The following is a 20,234-nucleotide window of genomic DNA, read 5'->3' on the forward strand; positions in this document are numbered from 1 at the left end:
AACTGTCTCTTGCCACTAAGTTATCTTGGTGTGGCATTAATACAAGATCTACCAGGATTGTATTTGCCATTGACTTTTGCATTTTGGGCAGATTATAAAAATCAATCTCATAGGCATGTAGCCTTTGAGCTGTTTGGCCGTATAAGGGACCATACATGTGATCCCTTTCAGTTCTATATTCTTCTTCTTTATTCTACTTACATCTACACTTGTCATTCCATGTGTTTCTTCAGGTCTATTCTGTATTTACTAATAGTTCAAAAGCAAATAAGCTTTTTATTGTAACTATTTATATCCAATTTAGTATGCATATATTTTAAAGTGAATTTTTACTGCACTTATCATGCTGTTTATAGACTACTTTTAAATTATTTTATAAGAATGTAACAACAATTTTTCAATGTTATTTGTAAGTCACTGTTATGAATGATTTCAAATTCATCTTATCATGTTATTTACAGAGTATTTTAAAATTATTTTATATCAGTGTAACATAAATTTTACAATGATTTATTTTGTAGGATACTGGCATCTGCATCGGATGACTTCCAAGTGATCTTGTGGGATCCTTTCAAGTACCGTAAAATTCAATCCTACCAGACTGTTCACCATGGGAATATATTTTCAGTCAAGGTATACAGTATAACTTGAGTTGTAGGAAAACAAAATTTTAATTTTTTTCACTGTTGTTCAGCAAAACTGAAACATAATGTTTTGAGACTTACAAACTGACCTCTTGCAAAAAATATCATTACAAAAGTGTTGTGAGTTTTAGCTTAGACATGAGAAACAAGCAGAATTAATAATAAGAACATGCATCTTTTGTTTGAACACATTGGTAATTTCTATCATCTCCTCAAATAATACATTACCAAGTACCTTTTTTGCATATGAGAGGCTGAATGAGTATTAGAAAAATGTTTTATTTTAAATTGTTATATATGTAAAACCAGTATTTGTTTCATATTAACATATAAATAAGATTATAATATTAGATTAGTTATGTATGTAATAATAATATAATTTTTTTAATGCTTCTTTTGCATGTATATACACGATGATGGACAATAGACAATTTCTTTATTCCAATTTCATCAAGAAATGCAATTGTGTTGGATTTTAAAACAAAATGGATTTTTGTGTTATGCAATAAACAACAAATTACAATATTGCAAAGTACTAAGTCAGCTTTAGCCGATGGTCTTGTATTTGTGCAGTCCATTAGATAAGTCATTGGATCTGGCAATGATGGTCAAATTCATCCAAGCGTAAACTAACAAAGTATCAATTATAAATATTGCTCAGTTACTCTCACCTATAGTGTTAGTATTTTAATTAAATAAATGCTTGTTTTTTCTAATCAGTGGCATTTTATGTAAATTAATCTTTTCCTTCTGGTAAACTAGTTGCTAGAAAGGAAAATTAATTAATAGCCTAACAGACCAAGAAAGCGTAAATGTTTATCAAAGTGCACCATTTACTAAAAAAGGCTATAGATAAAATGGACATGTTTTAAATTGCTGAGTGCCTGTTGTGACAATGGTGCAAGAAAGCTCTTTTCCTTTGTTTTAACACATTCTGTGTGGCTCCACCATTGACTCCTAATTGTGCAGCTTGTCAGTAAAGGAGAAGTCAACTCTTTTTGGCAGGGATCTTGAAGCATGCTGCTTGTTTAGATTGTAGCTTTTCAAACGTGCCATCTGTTTAGTCACCAATGTGAGGTATAATCAACTTGGTTGAGTTCAGTTATTGTTTTCAATTGTCTTTTTATGCTTGTGATTGTCTTCTCAAATATTCTGGGGGAAAACAAGCAATGTTACTCAACTTGAAGTCACTCTATTCCAATAAGTTAAGTTTTTACTGTGTTTTCCTTATTAACTAAAATGAAAAACTAACAAGTTGAAGAGTGTGACTGTTTGTTGTTGGCCAGTTCCTACCGGGCACTAACGACAATACGTTGGTGACGGGTGCGGGAGACTTCCAGGTGCATGCGATGGATGTTACGCTCAAGGAGACGACGCAGGTGTGCACATGTGCCACTGGTCGAGTTAAACGGCTGGCCACAGCTCCTCAGGTGCCTTTCATCTTCTGGAGTGCCTCCGAGGACGGAGCTGTTAGGTCAGCCCTCATATCATTCCACTTTCTCTCTAAAAAAGATAAATTAATAAATCTGCCAAAAACTTAATTTGAAGCTTTTTTTCTTGTAGTACATAATTGGCTCAGCGGTAGTGAAGCCTATCACTCTGGGACCGAAAAAATTTCATTTCTGTCAGTCTTTCTGCATGATATCTCAAAAACAAAGTAACCTATAAATTTAGTTTTTGCATGAAACTTCTTTTCTATATAAGCAACACTATGTTCGATGATGGTGCACGTGACTCAATAGAATTTGGCTGAGCATTAGTGAAGCCTATCATTGTAGTTACTGGAAAAACTCATTTCTGTCTGTTTATCTGTCCGCACAATATCTTGAACACAAACAGACTATAGACTTGAAAGTGTGCATAAAGCTTCATTTCTATATGAGGAACACTTGAGTCCAATGATAGTGCATGTCGTTCCATGGGATTTGGCTGAGCATTAGCAAATATTTTTATATGGTTCTTATGTCGTCAATACTTAAAACTGTTGACACAATTACTGTTCTCAAAGAAAACATCAGTACAGAAGTTCGTCTATTGCCTATGGGTAATCATGATAGCAAAGAGAAAATACCAGAATAAATAAATGTCTAAACAAGCTGAGTACAGTCAAATGAAATATCAACACCTATCATATACATAAACACATATATATTATGTTTCATATTAACACATCTAGACTCATGTAACTTATTCATACAATAAATAGAAAAATTAATAGAGTGGAAAGTCAATATTAAAAGTTAGTGACAAGATATGGTTTCCATGCATTTTTGCATTGTGGTATCCTCCCTAACTCAGTGAACAAAATATGAATTTATGTGGCAAGTTTTCTCGAGAAAGATCATCTGCATACTTTAAATTTGGAATGAAACTTCATTTCTACATAGTTAAGAACAGGATCTATTAAAGTGCATATCCAAATGCAGAATTTGGCTGAGTGTCATTGAAGCCTATTACTGTTTAGGCTGACACTATTCATCTCTGTCTGCCAGGGGGATGTAAAAATTACTTTGTTGGACGATATCTGTCTGTCTATCCATCCGCAGGACATCTCAAGAATGAAATTAGCTATACACTTTGTGTGTATGTAAAGTTAGATATAAAATAACTTTATTTAGGTATTTAACTAATTTAAATTAATAAAAATACATCAATCTTGATAATTCACTATTCAAAAGAGGAATTTAATATAATAAATAATTAAAATACGTTCCAAAAAGTTGAATTAATAATAAAATAGATTTAAAACATTTTTAGTATAAACAAAATTATTTAAGGATTAAAGATTGATATAAAGGCTATCTAGAAAGAAGATTATGTTTTGATTTAAACAAGAAACAAAATACAAAAAACTTGTATTATATACATTTGAAAGTGACACTAAAATAATATTTTTCAACATATTCCCCATACAAATTTAGGCACTTATCATAACAGTGAACTAGTTTTGAAATTCCAGCGGTATAAAATTTTGCCCTCTCCAAGGGACATAATCTATAATATCGGATATAACTGGATTTAGCGTTTCGGTCAAAGACTACCATTCTAATATATTTGTCTACGACGTGGGAACGGTTAAGATTTTCGATAACCATCTTGCACAAAATTTATGGTAACCTAACATCTGCATAACAATTTTGTGTAATAAACTCCTTGAAATTTGAGGGAAATTAAGTGAGAGTTCTGTTATTGTGAATCGGCGGTCTTCTTTAATCTTCTCATCGACTTTAGTGACAATTTCATTTGCCACAATGCTTGGCTGTCCACATCGTCAATCATCATGCACATTAGTTCAGCAATTTTTAACCTGATGCACCACTGACACACTCCACCTTCAGTAGTCACATCGTTCCCATAAACTTCACAGAGTTGGTGATAAATCACAAATTGGTTTATTGTGCTTAGCCAAAAAAACTGTATTACCGATGGCAATTCATAACTCGCGGGATTTTCAATTACGTCACACATTTTAAACTGCTATTCTAAAACAACATGGAGTCAAAGTAACCTCTCACTAGCATGGCTGGATAGCTACTGAACAGAGAAACGTTCTGATATTAAAATAGCCCCTAGCAGCTCACTAAATCAAATATGTAATCTACTTTCTAGATAGCCCTTGTATACTCAATATGATTTTTAGTTTGTTTTGTTGTTTAAATATTGGTTTCAGTTAAAGAGTAATTATGAATGGTTGAAATTAAATGAAGTAATACAGTTTATAATAAAATCGTATTTTTAGTAACACTGACTAAAAAGTAATACTGATACAATTGTAAAAACTCGTATGATTTCACCTATTCTTTCATAACCAGTTAACTTTTTAATAGTATATTGTTTTGAAAGCCGAATGTAAGGAAATAACCTCAAGTTTGTATATCTTTTTTTGTACATGTCCTATACGCATCCAAATGCATCTTAGTTTTTCTTGTGAACATTTGAGATTTTTTCCTGAATAACCTACAAAAGTATTCAGTAACTTGAAAGCGATTGGATATGTATTAATGTTATTTTTAAAATGAGACATCTCCCTTAAATTTATGATTAATAATAAAAGTGTAAAATAAAAGTGTTTGTGGTTTAATATTGTGCATATGGGATTATAATCAATATGGTCACCACTAAAGCCGGTTCTTTAATTTTATTAATTATGAGAGTGCTGTCAGAAATATGTTTGTTTACTGAATAAGGTAAGATTTTATCTAAAGTGTGATAAAAATATTAGAATGAGTATCAAAAGTCACTGAATGGTCAATAGAGTAAGAAAGTACAGTTTGAATTCAATGCATAGGATCTGCATATATAATGAGGCTGAGACAGCAACAATATGATCTGCTTGTGATCCCTTTCTCTACTCCTTTGATCCCTTTTCCCTTTTTGAAGTAATACATGTATGCATACCTGAAAGTCTTGAATTATGTGCTTAAGCCTGTGTTGTCTTTTTGACGCCAATACGTTTCGTAATGTTACTGTAAATAAAGATGATTGATTGATTGATTGTCTCACCCCAAACTTGTATGACTGAAACCCTCAATTTTATTTAAATCCAATGTTGGCTTCTACAACTCACATTAGATCTGAATTTAGTGTTTAATTTGAAATAAGATATGGTGGTTTGAAGACCCTATCTACAATTCTCTAGACAACAATTTACTCTAGCTATAATAATTCATTCTGTATTTGCAGAGATTTAGTAATATTTATGTCTCAATTTTTTATTGTCATAGTCTCTTAACTCTTCAACATGGTTCCACTTCTCTGATTCGGTTGGCAAACCCACCAGCAGTTTTACTTAACGATAGTCACATTTTTGTTTAGACTATATTGCTCTGCAATCTAGCAGCAGCAGTTTGAATTATTTCAAGCAGTTGTCTAATTTTATTAATACAATGTTTTGTTTATTTTATTAAATACATTTTTTTAATTGTTTAATTTTTTTTACATCAGCTGGTCATTTGAACATTACAGAATGCAATGTTCACTGCTGTTTAGAAAAGCTTAGATATGCATTCTGTTCATTGCACAGTGTAAAAATAAAGATTGTATTGAGTCTAAATATTAGTTTTAGTGCAAAGTAGCTTGTCTCAAGTTTTATAATTTGGTAGACTTCATAATAATTTGGCGGAATGATTAAAATTTGTTTTTATTATATATAATGTAGATAGTTATAAAGGAACAATAATGAAATAAGTGTTACCATCATTTTACACAGTTATATCTTTTAATACGTTTTTAAAGTAACTTTGAAATAGTGGCAAATAACATCGGTTGGGTGGCTGTATAACTCCCGTGGATGAGATAAGGCATGAAATATTCCTTGTTGAAGAGTTAAGTAGAACAATGTTTAGCCAGATGTGTTAAAAATAAATTAAAGTTCTTTATTGAAGTGGAATTTTGAACTACATGGTCCATTCTTAGTTTTAATCTCTTCATATATTTAATTTCATCAACATTTTGTGGAGTTTCTACAATGTTTTTACAGACAATATGATCTGCGCTCGCCTCACAGTTGTTCGGGAGATGTGAACAATGTTTTGGTATACCTTCGAACCCACTTAGGCCACTTTGCGGAGACTAAATGCCTGGCTGTGAATCCCCTAAGACCCGAAATACTGGCGGTGGGTGCCAACGATCCATACGTCCGGCTCTATGATCGTAGGATGATCAGACTCACCAAGGTCAGTCAATTTGGATATTTTAGATTCACTTCAGTGATTTGTATCACATATGTTGAAGTAAAGAAATTTATTTAAATTTAAAAACTGAAAATAAATACAGTACATAAACATGTTCATGTAACCTTCAGATTTCACATATGAAAAATTATGTAACGCATGTGGCTTCTACCACACTGGCACACAATAACTCTGTCTATGAAATTCACTATGACTGCATGACAAGTTTCTACTTCCATTTTGCTGACAACCTGTTGAATTTCCTATTTCAAGTCATTGATGTTTCAGGGTTATGGTCAAATAACCATAAAAATGAAAGTCACAAGGTATCAAGTCACACGACCTTACTGGTCATTGATGTTCAGAATTCTGAGAAATGACGTGGTCCTGGAACTATTCACGGGAGTAGTAACACTATTTTTTCGTGGCAGGTAGATGAAATTCAAACATAACCTAGAAACCATGCTGAAATCAAAACTCGTCAATGTCCATTCCATCCAAATGAGGCCACAAAAACTTCCTAATCAGTGTACTAACATCTGTCTCCATTTACTTTCTCAGTCTGTCTTTGATCTTGCAAAAATAAGGGCTGAAGACACCGCTCGACCAAAAGGCGCACCAAACTGTTACTCGCTGTGCATATATTTGTCTTTCTTTAATCCCAGGTGCAAAGGCTTTCTGAATCCCAGATACGGCAGTTCTGCTTATTAATAAATCCATTTAAGTGGAAGAGTGTTTCATCACTGAAGATTATTTTGTTTGTGAAGTTATCATCTTCCTGCCGTTTTCTCAATACCAGGAATATTGAATGGTAGTTAACATACTGTTGTCTCTTCTAGTGATCTGTCACTTTCAAATGTGCATTAACTGAATTTTACAGTGATGATATTTTATATTGTACCGAAGAATTCTCCTTACGGAAGAACATCTTAAACCAAGTTGTTGAAAACTGTGACGTATTGATTTTGCTGGACTAACAGCCACACTGTCAAGAACCAACACTATGTTCTGTTCAGTTCGACCAGAATGATGAAGTCCAGAACTATTAAAGTCGACTGTTGAACCCGTCTCAAAGAATTTTTTCATGTGTCTGGGAACTGTTAATTCATTCAGTGCTTCATTGCACCTTAGAGTAAAGCGAAGTCGCCAGATAGTTGCAGCATAACTTTCCACTCTGATGAAACGTTTTGACAATTAACACTTGTTATGCACAAGAAAAATTATCCATGGTTAGACACAGAATGCAAGAACGAGAGAAATACCAGCTTCGTCAACAATCAGAATGTTTCCAGAAATTGAAACGAGATCAAACATTATTACCAACCAATAAACAAAATTTTACTAGCTGTTTTTACTAGCTTTTTGAATTACCCTTTAGTGTTCATCTAGGCAGTGCTCTTTTTGAATCACTTTTTAGTATTCATCCAGGCTTAGACTTAAGGCTCTTGTTACAATGCATGTCCTGTTGTTCAGATATACACATCAGAGAATCTACACAGTCAGCGAGCCCGGCTCGCATACCCCGCAGAACCAGTGGAAGTGGAGGATAATCTGCCAAAAGAGTGTGTGCAGTACTTTGTTGCCGGTCAGTATGTTGTTTTTTTTCTAGAGTGTTTAGATAGTTTTGGAAGTAAATTCTCTACATTAAATATTGGTTATTTATTTACATTTATTAATTAATAATAGCAATGTATTATTGCATTGGTAATGTTGTGCAATCATTTGCATATATTATGATTTCATTTGTTGTGTATCAACATTTATGGCATTTTTTGTGACAGTTGCGACTGTTCATTGTGACTTACTCGAGATCGGAATTAAATCTCAACAAACAATGGTTTTTATAATATCCTAATTTAGTCACTCATTACTCTTTTTGCTTTTGAAAATTAACTAGAAAAAGTAAAAAGAAACTCATCTCAGTAATCAATCTCTTAATTAAAACTCAAAAAATGTTTTAAAATAGTCCTTCTGGCTATCAGAAGTGGTAGATTTCATTATAACTGAATTACTAATTTATTTCTTATAGGGTGTACATGTATTTGATATTTTGAAAGTCAAAGTTTTAACAACTGTCATTTTGGTGTAGCATATCAAGCTGACAATGAACGTGGATGTAATATAATGTAATTCTTTGTACCAAGTTTAAACTTATTTCTGATTTTTTTCACCAAATCTTAATGATTACAGTCTTATGGAATTTACATGTAATCATTATTTTGAAAACCGTTTAATATTCAAAAAAATCATTTATTACAAAAAGTTTAGGAAACTGTATAACCATTCTAGAGCATTTTTTTAATTATTTTCTTTAGGTCTATAAATAACGGAATTGTGAATTGTTTTTAAGTTTTAACTGCTGCCAAATTAGAAGAAAATGGCACACCGATCCAGTCAACAAACAGCTAAGATATTTCTAAGATCAATTTGTGTAATAAGTTTCAACTTGGTTTTTGCTCTCGTGGGTCAGTTATCGTTTCTACAAGCCATGTTATATTTCATGGATGTTTATGTGAAGTTATGTAGAAATTTTTCTTAAGTGCTACCTTGAGGACAATTTCAATTGGCTGATTTTGTAAACAAAATCTATCTAATTACATATATGTAAAAACTTGGGAGAAAAATATTACTTTTTAACATTAAACCATTATACTTTTGATATGTCTTAATTAAAATTATGTATAATGAACAGTTTGTTTTACATTCTATTTCAGGTCACTTGCCAGTAAAACAAAAAGATTTCAAGAAGAAATTCCGGAGTTTGGCCGCTACTTACCTTACCTTTGGCTCGAAGGGCACAGACTTGCTGCTGAATCTGGGTGGCGAGCAGATCTACTTGTTCGACATCACTCGCAAGCAGAAACCCAAGTCCTTTGATATCCCCAAGGCTGCTATGCCCAAAGGTAATACTACTCATTGTACCTTTGGTTCAACGCTACACTTCAGGAATTAACAAGTCTCTTCCATGTTCTTCTTGAAAACTCCAAGGGTAAGTTTGGAGGATGTTCACTATTTTTCATTCAGTGCTTCTGAAATGAGGGAGAGTAATGTCTCCTTTTCATGTTGTTTCTAAAAATCCGGAAAATAAGTTTGAAGGATATTCATTACTGTTTGGTTTAAAGAAGGGAATCATTCCTCCCTATGTTCTTCCCAGAAATGCAGTAAGAAGCTGAATGCTACATAATACTCTTGATTCAGTATTTGACTTCAGGATGGTCTAAAGTCGTTATGTCTTTCATCTCTCTAATATGCAAATAAAAATAGTTTTATGCTACTTATTGGTTTTGGTTCAGAGCTTCATTTTAAACTTTATGATAATGCAATGCCTCCCTTCTCCTTTATTAAACATTCCCTAATTTATAACATCGATTTATACCAACAGTTTTAACATTAAATTTAAATAGTGATGAAATAAGTTTAGGTAGTGGACTTTTTATTCAATGTAATAAATAAGTGACACTTTTAAACTGCAATATAACCAAATATTGCTGCAGCAGACATGATAGTGATGTCAGCTGAGAATAAGCCCTCAAAGAAGCATTGGTGGTCATCACCTTAAATTATTGAATTGTTTAGTAAGAAAAGTTAAAAGTACAAAATTAAAACCTCCCATGTTATGAAATGATAAACGTCTTCACTATTGAGATGGCGTTAGGGCTGTTTTAGCCCTACCTTCCACTCAACCTCAAAACACAAATAGCACAATACAAACTAGGCACATTGACATTTCTCAAACACTTACAAAAAAGTTTAGATATTTTATTATTATCATATCACTCTTTTCTGTATGATATTACTTCAAATTATATTTAAATTAAACCTATTCATTTAGTAATATTTGACATGTGTTGCGTACTTAAATAGGTGCATCATAATATAATTTTAACAATAGTCTACAATTTATTTATTTTTCACCAACTATGATTTCCTTAGGCTAATTAATTTTGTCCTATCACACATCCATTTATTTAATATTAGTAGAATGTGTTATTCATGTCATCATATTATTAAACACTCCAATTTACTTAAATATTAATTAACACGTCTAAATTCAATATTGATCTGTAATTCCCCACCTCCTACTTTTATATAGTGCTGTGATTTAGTGTTGTGCCCCACTAGGTAGCAAGTGCCACCTGATATGTACCACCAACAATGCTGAAATTTTTCTGTTTCTTGTCTTTTCATTAACAGAAAGCTTCCATTGAAGAGCTGAAAAAGACTGTGATATAACTTTTTGTGTTCGAAGAATAATCTAATGCTGAAATAATTCCTTTCACTCCAAAGACTCCTTGATTAATCATTTCCAACAATAGCAAGATTTCATAACTTATCAAATTTTAACATACAGAATTCAAAGACTCATATTTAATCACCAAATTATTTTGTGAAGTGAGCTTTTTATAAACTCTGATTTTTATTGAGATAGTTTTTTGAACAATTCTTTCCTGTTTTTAACAACGTTTTATGTAATATACACTCCTGTGCAAAATTATCACATGACCTTTAAGAAACAGGTTTTCAACTGCATGAGACTTATAAGTGGTTTTGGGATCAGTAGTAGCATAAAGATAAGCGAGATCACTACAAAAACATGGAAGGGGAAGGTTGTAGTCCTAACATTTTCTATATTTCCTTATCTATGCATGGTTATAAAGGTCAAGCTGGGTGTCAGTCCTATTTTACAGAAATGTTTTGAGCATTCCTACTTGTGAGTACATACAGAATTGTGAAAACCGCTGATTCTCTTTTAAGTGTAAAGTGTGTTCTTTTTAATCATGCTTCACAATTTAAATCCTGATGAAGCTACCCTGGCAAGGTCTTTAGTCCAAACGAGGTAGGTCATACATGGAAGTTGCAGAAATGTTAGATATACATAATACCACAAGTCAACAGTAACTTAACAGTAGGAGATCTACTTATCAGGCATTTCTACTTCTGAACATGCTGGTATGCTTGATGTGAATTGTGGTATCATATTCTTAGCTGGATTCGATGAGAGAAGGCCAGGATAAGGCTGGCCTAGGAGGACAAACAAATGAGATGACGGTTTTGTAATTGTAAACACACTCAGAGACAAATTGACAACCAGCACATCTCTGCAGATTAGACGTGTAAAAAATGTCCACATTTCAAGTAGTATGGTGAGGAGACGTAGTTTAACATTTAAAAAGGGCAATGGCCTTCTCCCGACCAGACAATAAATAGAGCAGACAAAACGGGATGGTGTAATCTCCTTGGACAAATTCAACTGAGAAATGTCTTGGAAGTGGACAGGAATAAGATTAAGTTTAAGGCATTCATGAAAAAAGTAATGATCTGAATGTTTATTGTTTTTAGTGTAAAATTATTTTTGTTTAAATGTTACAGAACATTGTAGTACATCAAATGGCTACAGCAACGGATACCACACAGGTGCAAATGGGTATGCTGTATCACCAGGGTCTAAAAAAGATGACAAGAAGCCAGCGCTACCAGATCATGTGGAGGCTATGAAACTAACTGTGAGTTGTTATTATGAATATTAAATGTTTATGTTTGAAATTTCTACGTACTAGTGAATTCTTGAAGGCTGTGTCCAACAATGTAAAATGTGATTCTTCTTTTCTGTTGAAGGCTAACATGTTGTTTGAAAAGGAGGATTATACTCCTGCGATCAGACTATACAACGAGGCCATCCAACATTACAGCAACAGCCCTGTTTTGTACGGTAACCGTGCAGCAGCATATATGAAGAGAGACTGGTGAGTAGACCTTATAATACCGCAGTTGTGTAGTTTAGAATGGTTTTAGAACTATGTATATAATAGGTGTTGCAGGGGAGGAATGATATGTGATTGTGATTTTCTTTTTAAATTAGGGGATCAAAAGATTTTTAAATCAAGAAACCAAAGACAATGAATGGAAAAAATATTTGTTGTTGTTAACCTTTCCAACCACTTAACCAAACCCTACCATATCTTGTAAAACAGAAGCTAAATTAACCCTATAAGTGGCGGTCATTTGTGGTCTCAGTGGCAGGCTGTTTTCGGGTAAATGGCCGTGATCGTTAAACTTATTTTTAGAAAATATTATCTAAGTGATAACCTAGCAACAGTATATATTTTTGTTTTCCTTATGAACTATAGAATAAGAATAAATATAATATTTGGTGCCTTACCATTATTTTCAGATTAATATCCTTGTAGATGTGTAAAAATTTGTTTTAGAAAAAATAATTTTTAAGTTCTACTGTCTGTCACTTTGAAACTACTGGAGCTACAAAATAATGTCAAATTCACAGAATATACACAATTTTATTCTAAACAAATTACTTCTTATACATTTTTTTCTATTTACAAGAACAAAAAAGTTAGATGGGAAAAACTAAATCTATGTATAAACTGGTTTTTTTACTCCTGAGTCACTAGAAGGGGCTTGTCTTTTCCTCCCAATAGTGTAGGGCCTATAATAGTGGCTTAGTTTGTCATAGCACAGTATATTTCGTAAATATAAAACAGGAATTGTCTTATCGCAAACCCCTCCCCATCCTCAGACAGAGGTCAAAGTCGAGCGATCTAGTAGATAACGTGACTACAGATTCTCGCCGCCCGTTCAGCTGGTGCGCCACATTCTTGTACTTTCATGCCGAAGTGTCTGTCGAGTGCGTCGCTTTGTTGTACTTCCGTGTTTTACTGTGTGTGTAATAGATTAGTGATGGGTGACACTATGAGAATTTGGAATTTACCCAGGAGCGAAGAGGGGGCCATTCGTTTTTTACAAGATCATGACTAGTTGCCTACATCTAAAATATGCGTGGCGGTCGGCAGTTGCTGCTGAAGGCGGAAATCCACAAGACTCACTCATCCTTGATATTGCTGCTTTCTGGGCGTCACAGGAAACCCATTAACAATTGATAATCATTGTAAGTTTGTAATTGAAGAGTTGCTTTTTCGTTCTATAATGTTTTTTTTTATAAATTTATAAGTTTGTGTTCCTCATACTGGTGTGGTCGGTATAATCCCAAAGTACCCCAACATTTTCCATGACGAACGAATAACCTAAACATTTACCGGTAACACAAACAACGCGATAAACAATAATATACTGACAATAACAGAACGCAAAGTCGCCAAACAAAACAGTGACGAGACGAGTAGACAGCTGTTCTCTCGTCTGCCGCCAGGTCAAACGAAAACCGTTGGATTCATTTTAGCCAGCAAACATTAGTAACATGAATACACACTATACTATATGATATGTATAGGAAATTTCATGGAGAATACAATAGTTCAAACTAGGCCTAAAAATAATGGACGGTTGCGGAGCAACAGCCTTAAATGTGAAGTGATGGCTGTAACGGCGCTTGTCACTTCGCAGCGGCGTGAATCATACGTCTCAGACGGCGCTTGCCACTTAGAGGGTTAAAGATAATAGTGTATTTGTAACTTTCCAAACTATAACATTTTCTCATTGAAAACAGATTCTAAATACTGATAAAACGAAATAGTACAAAAACTTAAAAAGGAAAACTTATAACCTAGTATTTTAATAAACGACTGTAGTTAAATCAAGTTCATTGCACACGATTTCTAGGTCTAACCATAGACAAATACCTCACTTGGAATTTGCGTATTGAACTGATAATCAACTGAATCAATTCTGGATTAAAATTAAATAAAATGTTTTAAATCAATCCCAAAAACTATAACAAGAGTTGATAACATGAAGGTATTTAAATCAGTGCTAAAAGATTATTTTATTGAAAGGCATTTTATTCATTTGAAGAATTGTATTTGAGGTCATGAACCATTTTCACTATGTTGTTATATTAGAAATGTTTATCTAAATGTTATTTTGTTTCAATTGTTATTAACAAAAACAGTGTTCTTCATATTAGAAGGAATGATAAAGTAATTTTAATGTTGATAATTAATTTAAATAAAACATGTTAACCATTATTATATGGTTATTAACCCTTAAAGCGCTAATTTAAATTACTGTCAAACGCTAAGACATAAAAAAATATTTTTTTAAAATTTCCCAATGCTAATTTTTGTTTCATATTCCTTGGTATTACCTTTATAAAAAAAAAAAATAAACGTGTAATATTACATATTTTTGAGAATTTTATACGCACGAAAACATTTGAAATTTTGAATAAACTGCATTGCAGAATAATGTACATAGGAACACTATTTGACAGATTACATTACATTTATACAGGTTATTTATAATGAGTAAATTGTAACTGAAGTTTCTGTATAATTAGTACATAAAAATAAATAAGTTCAGTATAAGATTCTGCAATGTAATAATATGAAATTCAACACAAACTTATTTATACGATAGCCTACAAGGGAAATGAAACAAATATTGTACTTATAAACCTTATTTATTTAGGATAAATACATTGGACTTGTATGGTGAAACTGGTATAAAATACAAAACAAATAATTGAAAAAAAATATTACACATAATATACCAAAAATGCGCTCAAACTACGTTGTTCGTAGTAAAATGATAAAAGTTGGAAAATCAGTTCACGTAAAATGAATGAATTCAAACTTTTCTTATTACACTATTAGAATAACAACGGACTGATTCAAAACACTTTGTTTAACAATATAACCAACATACGACCAACACACACATAGATAAACAGCTGAATGAAACGAACGCGTCTGTAGGCGTATGCCGCGTCCCAGGCCATACAAAAATGGCGGCGATTGCTTTCAACCCGAGTAGATATCGTTACAACGTCCACCAACGGTGACAAAGCGTTTTGTCTAGTCCCGACAGTCAAAAGGAACATCGACCTGCTCTCTTACGGAAGTTTTAACAACTAATTCTTCGCCATTTCAAAAGTAAAGCTTTTGCGTTTGTAGACGTTATCCGCGTTTAAAGCATCGGCAGTTCCGCGTCTATAGGCGTTAGCCGCGTTGGAAGGGTTTAATGTTTATGTTTGAAATTTCTAAGTTATTAAACTTAAAGTCTAATATTAAAGTTATTTCAAAATATAACAGTACAATTATACTGATATTATTCTGTACAATTAGTATAATCTTTATATTATACAACTTAGTTATAATGACACTATGTATTGCACCCATGTGCATAAAATATAAATAAAGGTATTTTGACTTGACTGAATGTGCTACTTAATGAACATGATGTATTTCAGAATTGTGATGAACAGTAAATTTTGTATATGTTTATCAATTTTATTGCACTCGTTTGTCTTCTTGTTGGTATAGTGCTGAAATATCTTCATATGTTACATATTGGCTATGCCCAGACTACTAACATTATTAAGGCCTCACAAAACTATATAAAACAAATTTTAGCCCACACATTTGCACCTGATGTAGCACTAGGTGTGTACTAATCTTCTCACTTGCGGGACATAGATATTATCTGTAACATCAGCTGATAAAGTGGAAGTTGTAAAGAAATATAAAATGTTGCAGGGACGGAGACATGTATGCTGCCCTTAGAGACTGTCACACAACCCTACTATTGGATCCTAATCATGTCAAGGCGTTTTTTAGGTCTGTAGTCAAACTTCAGTACATTAATAAAAAATGCATTGTTTTGGAGATATGTTATATGTGTATGAATAATATTTAATTTATCTAATTGCTGCTATAGATTGGCACGGTGTCTCAATGAGTTACACTGGACAGACAAAGCACGGCAATGTCTTGAGAGCTTCAAGTTACGATTTCCCAACCATGTCAACAGTCATGCTTGTCGTGCTCTGGAGAAGGACATCTACTTATCAGGCATTTCTACTTCTGAAGATGCTGGTATGCTTGATGTTTATGGTTATTTATTAGGCAAATTAACTTTGGTAACTTCCTCCTAAAATGTGTAATATAATTAAAATATGAAAGGGATAGTACCAGATATTTACAATATCTCATTTTAATTGCGAGTACATTTGTATTGTTGATTGACAAAAACTGCTGGACATTTCTTTCTAGCTGTACTGAACTTCTTCAACTTCACCTCTCAAACTTTATATCTCATCTTATATTCTTTTGTTTTATAAATTATTTACTTCCTAATGATCTTCTGGTATTCCAAATGCTTTTTTAGACATGCACTTTTTTCTTAAAAAAACTCATTATAGAGATTTTGTAGGTACATTTTAAAAATGCCAGGGTATTTTTTAGCATAAAGCACTCTTTTACTTAAAACACTATAACTTTTTTTATTTTCAAGATATCAAGTTAATTTATATATATATATTTCGTTCAAATTAACTATGCCTTTACGTGTAAACTTAAAACTCTGTCTCAATTACAAAAATAAGTAAATAAAATTGGTAATGTTATTAAATAACATTTGTGACTTTCGTCATCTAAAATCTTTAATATATGAGTCTAGACAAACCAATTGGTAATCCTCCCTTAGAAGTTAATGTACAACAAATTTTCCATTATCCGACATCAGTCCTGATCCAGAGGACAGTCAGAAGAAAATCAATATACATAAGATAAAATGCAGACATTTTTATTTTAAAGATTTTATGTTATACAAATTAATATGATACAAATTTGTAACCGTACCAGTATTGAGAAAATGGATAAGTTAAATACTTGTAAATTAATGTTTACAAAAAGTCAACATGTGAAAAACATATTTTTTTTATATTTATAATGTTACAAAATGTTTATAATGTAATCAATATACCACTTAAGTCTGTTTTTATTACAATATTCAATTAAGTATTGGGAAGAAATATTTAAATACAATATAGACAAATTGCAAATAATACAGATAATTTAGTCAGAATAATGTTTTAAAGTAGAAGATAAAGCTATTGTTTTGCCAGTCAAATATTATTTATAGCACTAGAAGTTTAAGTGGACACACATGTTGGCTATTAGCCATGCATATAACGTGTGACTCTACTTATAACATTGGGCTATAGCTAAAAACTATGTTACAAATAGGAACTTGTCTCAAATTCAACAACGTTTCATTTCAAGAACTACGACTTTAGTATCCCAATGCTAATGAACTTTTTAAATATAGGATTATCTGTTAAAAACTATTTATATAGGTTTAATTTATACAAGGATTTAACAAAACGCTCTATACAAACTTTGACATTTTTTGCCCCTTGGGTAAATTATCTCTTACTGTTTAACATCTTTCAGTTAGTTTTTTTTTTTTTTTTTTTTTTTTTTTTGTTTGAGAAATCATATTTTAACCTTTAAAGTACTGAAGAAAATTTGGCCTAGATTCAATTAGCATACATTTGGAGATTTTTGTGTTCTATTTCTTGGAATAAGAAATAACGACCAGACAAATATTTTTTTAAAAAGCTCTTCCGATACTGGGGACATCGTTATTCATAAATAATCTTTAAAAGTACTGATTTTGCAAGAAAATTGCTAGAGTAAATTTTTTGTTTAATTTATAAACAAAACCTACGATACTATAAATGTTTATATCAATTTACAAATAACTGACTTATTCCAAGTTTAGTCTGACCCTACATGTCTAATCTCCAATTTCTTCATAGTAAGGTGATAGTTGTACATTAAACTTTGTAAATAAATAAACAAATACAAAGTAATTTGTTTACTTTTTCAAATTTGGGTTCACTTTTCTCCAGAACTACTGGACCAAACACCTTTATTTTTTCTGTGTGTTCGTAATGAGGTATAAAATAACAATAAAAAGTTATTTTACAATAGGGAATATATAATTTTTCAAGTATATAAGATAGCAAAATTAATTTTTATGAAGGTTTAGAAAAGAAACTATTTAAAACCAACCACAAAGAATACATTACTCAAAGAACTTATTTTTATCACTAAAAGTACCTATCATAAGTATGCAAATAATATATTGCATCTCTAATACCTTTTTCATAAATAGTACCGAAAAATGGCTGGTATAGGAACGTCCTTGTCCCCTTAAGAACCTAACTATAAACTTAATCTATTTGTTATCTCACTAATAATACAGCTTTTAAATACTATTTCTAATATTTGGCACATTAGGAATTCACATTTTAAAGTACAATGAAGATTATAGATTATGAAACAATTCCACAATTCCAGATTCAGATGAGCTGGATCTCATGAAGGTGGGAGAGAGCCGGCTACTGAGTCGCATCTCCACGCAGGAATGGCGGTGGAGGGAGGCTTCCTACGACTACGACAAGAGGTTCTACGGACACTGTAACACCACAACTGACATCAAGGAGGCTAACTTTTTCGGCAGGTTTGTAGTGGTGCTTGTGAAGAGACCAATTCCAATTTTTTTATTCTTCCAATTTGTCTGCTATTTATTAAATGTTTCAAATAGATAATGGAGGTTAACAATGGACAGAATTTGTATTAAAAATGTATTATATAAATCTGTATATAAAAGTAAAAGTAATATTCAATTTAAAACATTGTATAATTAAGGCCAACTATTAAATATAGCTAAAGAAATTTATATTAGATTCATATTCTACACCTTATGCAGTTGTTAGGAAGCAAAAAGGCTGCTACAGTTCTTCGATGTCTGTGAGTAGGATTAAACTGATACCCAGCTTTTCCTTTGACCTAATGGCATTGTGGTATTTGACGGGTACTAATTACTTCTTTTATATGTTTTATTACAGTTTATAAGCTATTTTAAAACAATATACATTTATTTTAAATTGATTTATTGCATTAAATATATATAACTTAAAATTACATTAATACACATGTAATATATTTACACGTCACAAAGATAAAAGTTTCAAATTAAATGAGGTTGCAAAATTCCATTGTATAACATTCAAAGGAATTCTAAAGAGATAAAACATGTTTTATTGCCATGGGTGTGGGAAGAACATGTTAATATGCTTAAGAATATACTAATTTTGCAGCCAAAGGGAAAATACTTGAATTGTTTTGTATGTATTGTAAAAGAGTTGCATGCTAAAGAAGGAAGAGTAGTCTCAAATGCATATTTTGTTATTCGAGTATAAGTAAAGAATGAAACTATACAAATGTGAACATGTTTTGTTGTAGTGAAGGCCAGTACATAGTTGCTGGGTCAGATGATGGCTCAATTTACTTCTGGGATCGAAGGAACACCAACAACGTGCGTATTCTGCGAGGTGATAGCTCTATCGTTAACTGTCTGCAACCACACCCCAGCTACTGTCTGTTGGCTACAAGTGGCATCGATCCTCTTGTGCGTCTCTGGTCTCCTCGCCGTGAGGTAGGAACAATGCTCAGATACATTTCAAAAATTAATAAAAAACCTAATAAATATGTTTTTTTCTAAAAAATGAAAACAGCTTGTGTTCTTAAAAAGGGTTAATTACTCATAATTTACATTCAGTATAGATTTTCCCACAAACATTTTATCTCGAATATTGATAATTATAAACCATTGGTATTAACAGATATTTGTATTTTTAACAATTCATTAATATTGTGACACTAAAATTTGAAGTGAAACAGTTATGGATTTGAGATGAGTTCTTATTTATAACAAAGTTTTAAACTTTATCTCCGGATGTTAAAAGCAGGGCCTCAGATGAGCGGCTGGCAGCTAACTAGTGTGCCTTGTTAAGCATTTAGCATGCCTTGTTAAGCATTTAGCGTGCCTTGTCAAGCATTAATTTCAGTTTTTTGAGAACAGAAACTTGGAAACAAATCTTTGTAGGACTCCAAGTACAGCTCACAAAACCAGTGATAAATAATATTATTTCATAATAATAATTTTATTACCAGTTAACCTGAATAACAATAATTATATTAAATTCGCAGTTACATCATCGTCATATAATTTTGCAATAATCTAGCAAAACTAGAATAATAATTAGTGACATTGTCCTATTAGTTAAAGAAATCCAACCACACTAAAAAGTAATAAATAATGGAGGCACTTGCATTATATTATAAAACATGGAGATTCTGATAATTCCCACCAC

At 32.1% G+C, this 20,234-nt stretch overlaps 1 protein-coding gene across 2 annotated transcripts in view; it reads left to right on the plus strand.

The window, feature by feature from the left end:
- LOC124360229 (WD and tetratricopeptide repeats protein 1) overlaps positions 1-20,234 on the plus strand; it is a 40,186-nt gene that overhangs the window by 18,759 nt on the left and 1,193 nt on the right. For both annotated transcript variants that reach the window (XM_046813653.1, XM_046813654.1), the window contains 11 exons: positions 522-633; positions 1,931-2,118; positions 6,124-6,319; positions 7,790-7,901; positions 9,031-9,219; positions 11,687-11,820; positions 11,933-12,060; positions 15,766-15,846; positions 15,947-16,104; positions 18,376-18,538; positions 19,324-19,516. In XM_046813653.1, the coding sequence (XP_046669609.1) occupies positions 522-633; positions 1,931-2,118; positions 6,124-6,319; positions 7,790-7,901; positions 9,031-9,219; positions 11,687-11,820; positions 11,933-12,060; positions 15,766-15,846; positions 15,947-16,104; positions 18,376-18,538; positions 19,324-19,516 (1,654 nt within the window). The remainder of the gene's footprint in view (positions 1-521; positions 634-1,930; positions 2,119-6,123; positions 6,320-7,789; positions 7,902-9,030; positions 9,220-11,686; positions 11,821-11,932; positions 12,061-15,765; positions 15,847-15,946; positions 16,105-18,375; positions 18,539-19,323; positions 19,517-20,234) is intronic.

Source organism: Homalodisca vitripennis, chromosome 4 (assembly GCF_021130785.1).
Source record: "Homalodisca vitripennis isolate AUS2020 chromosome 4, UT_GWSS_2.1, whole genome shotgun sequence".
Classification (NCBI taxonomy): domain Eukaryota; kingdom Metazoa; phylum Arthropoda; class Insecta; order Hemiptera; family Cicadellidae; genus Homalodisca; species Homalodisca vitripennis.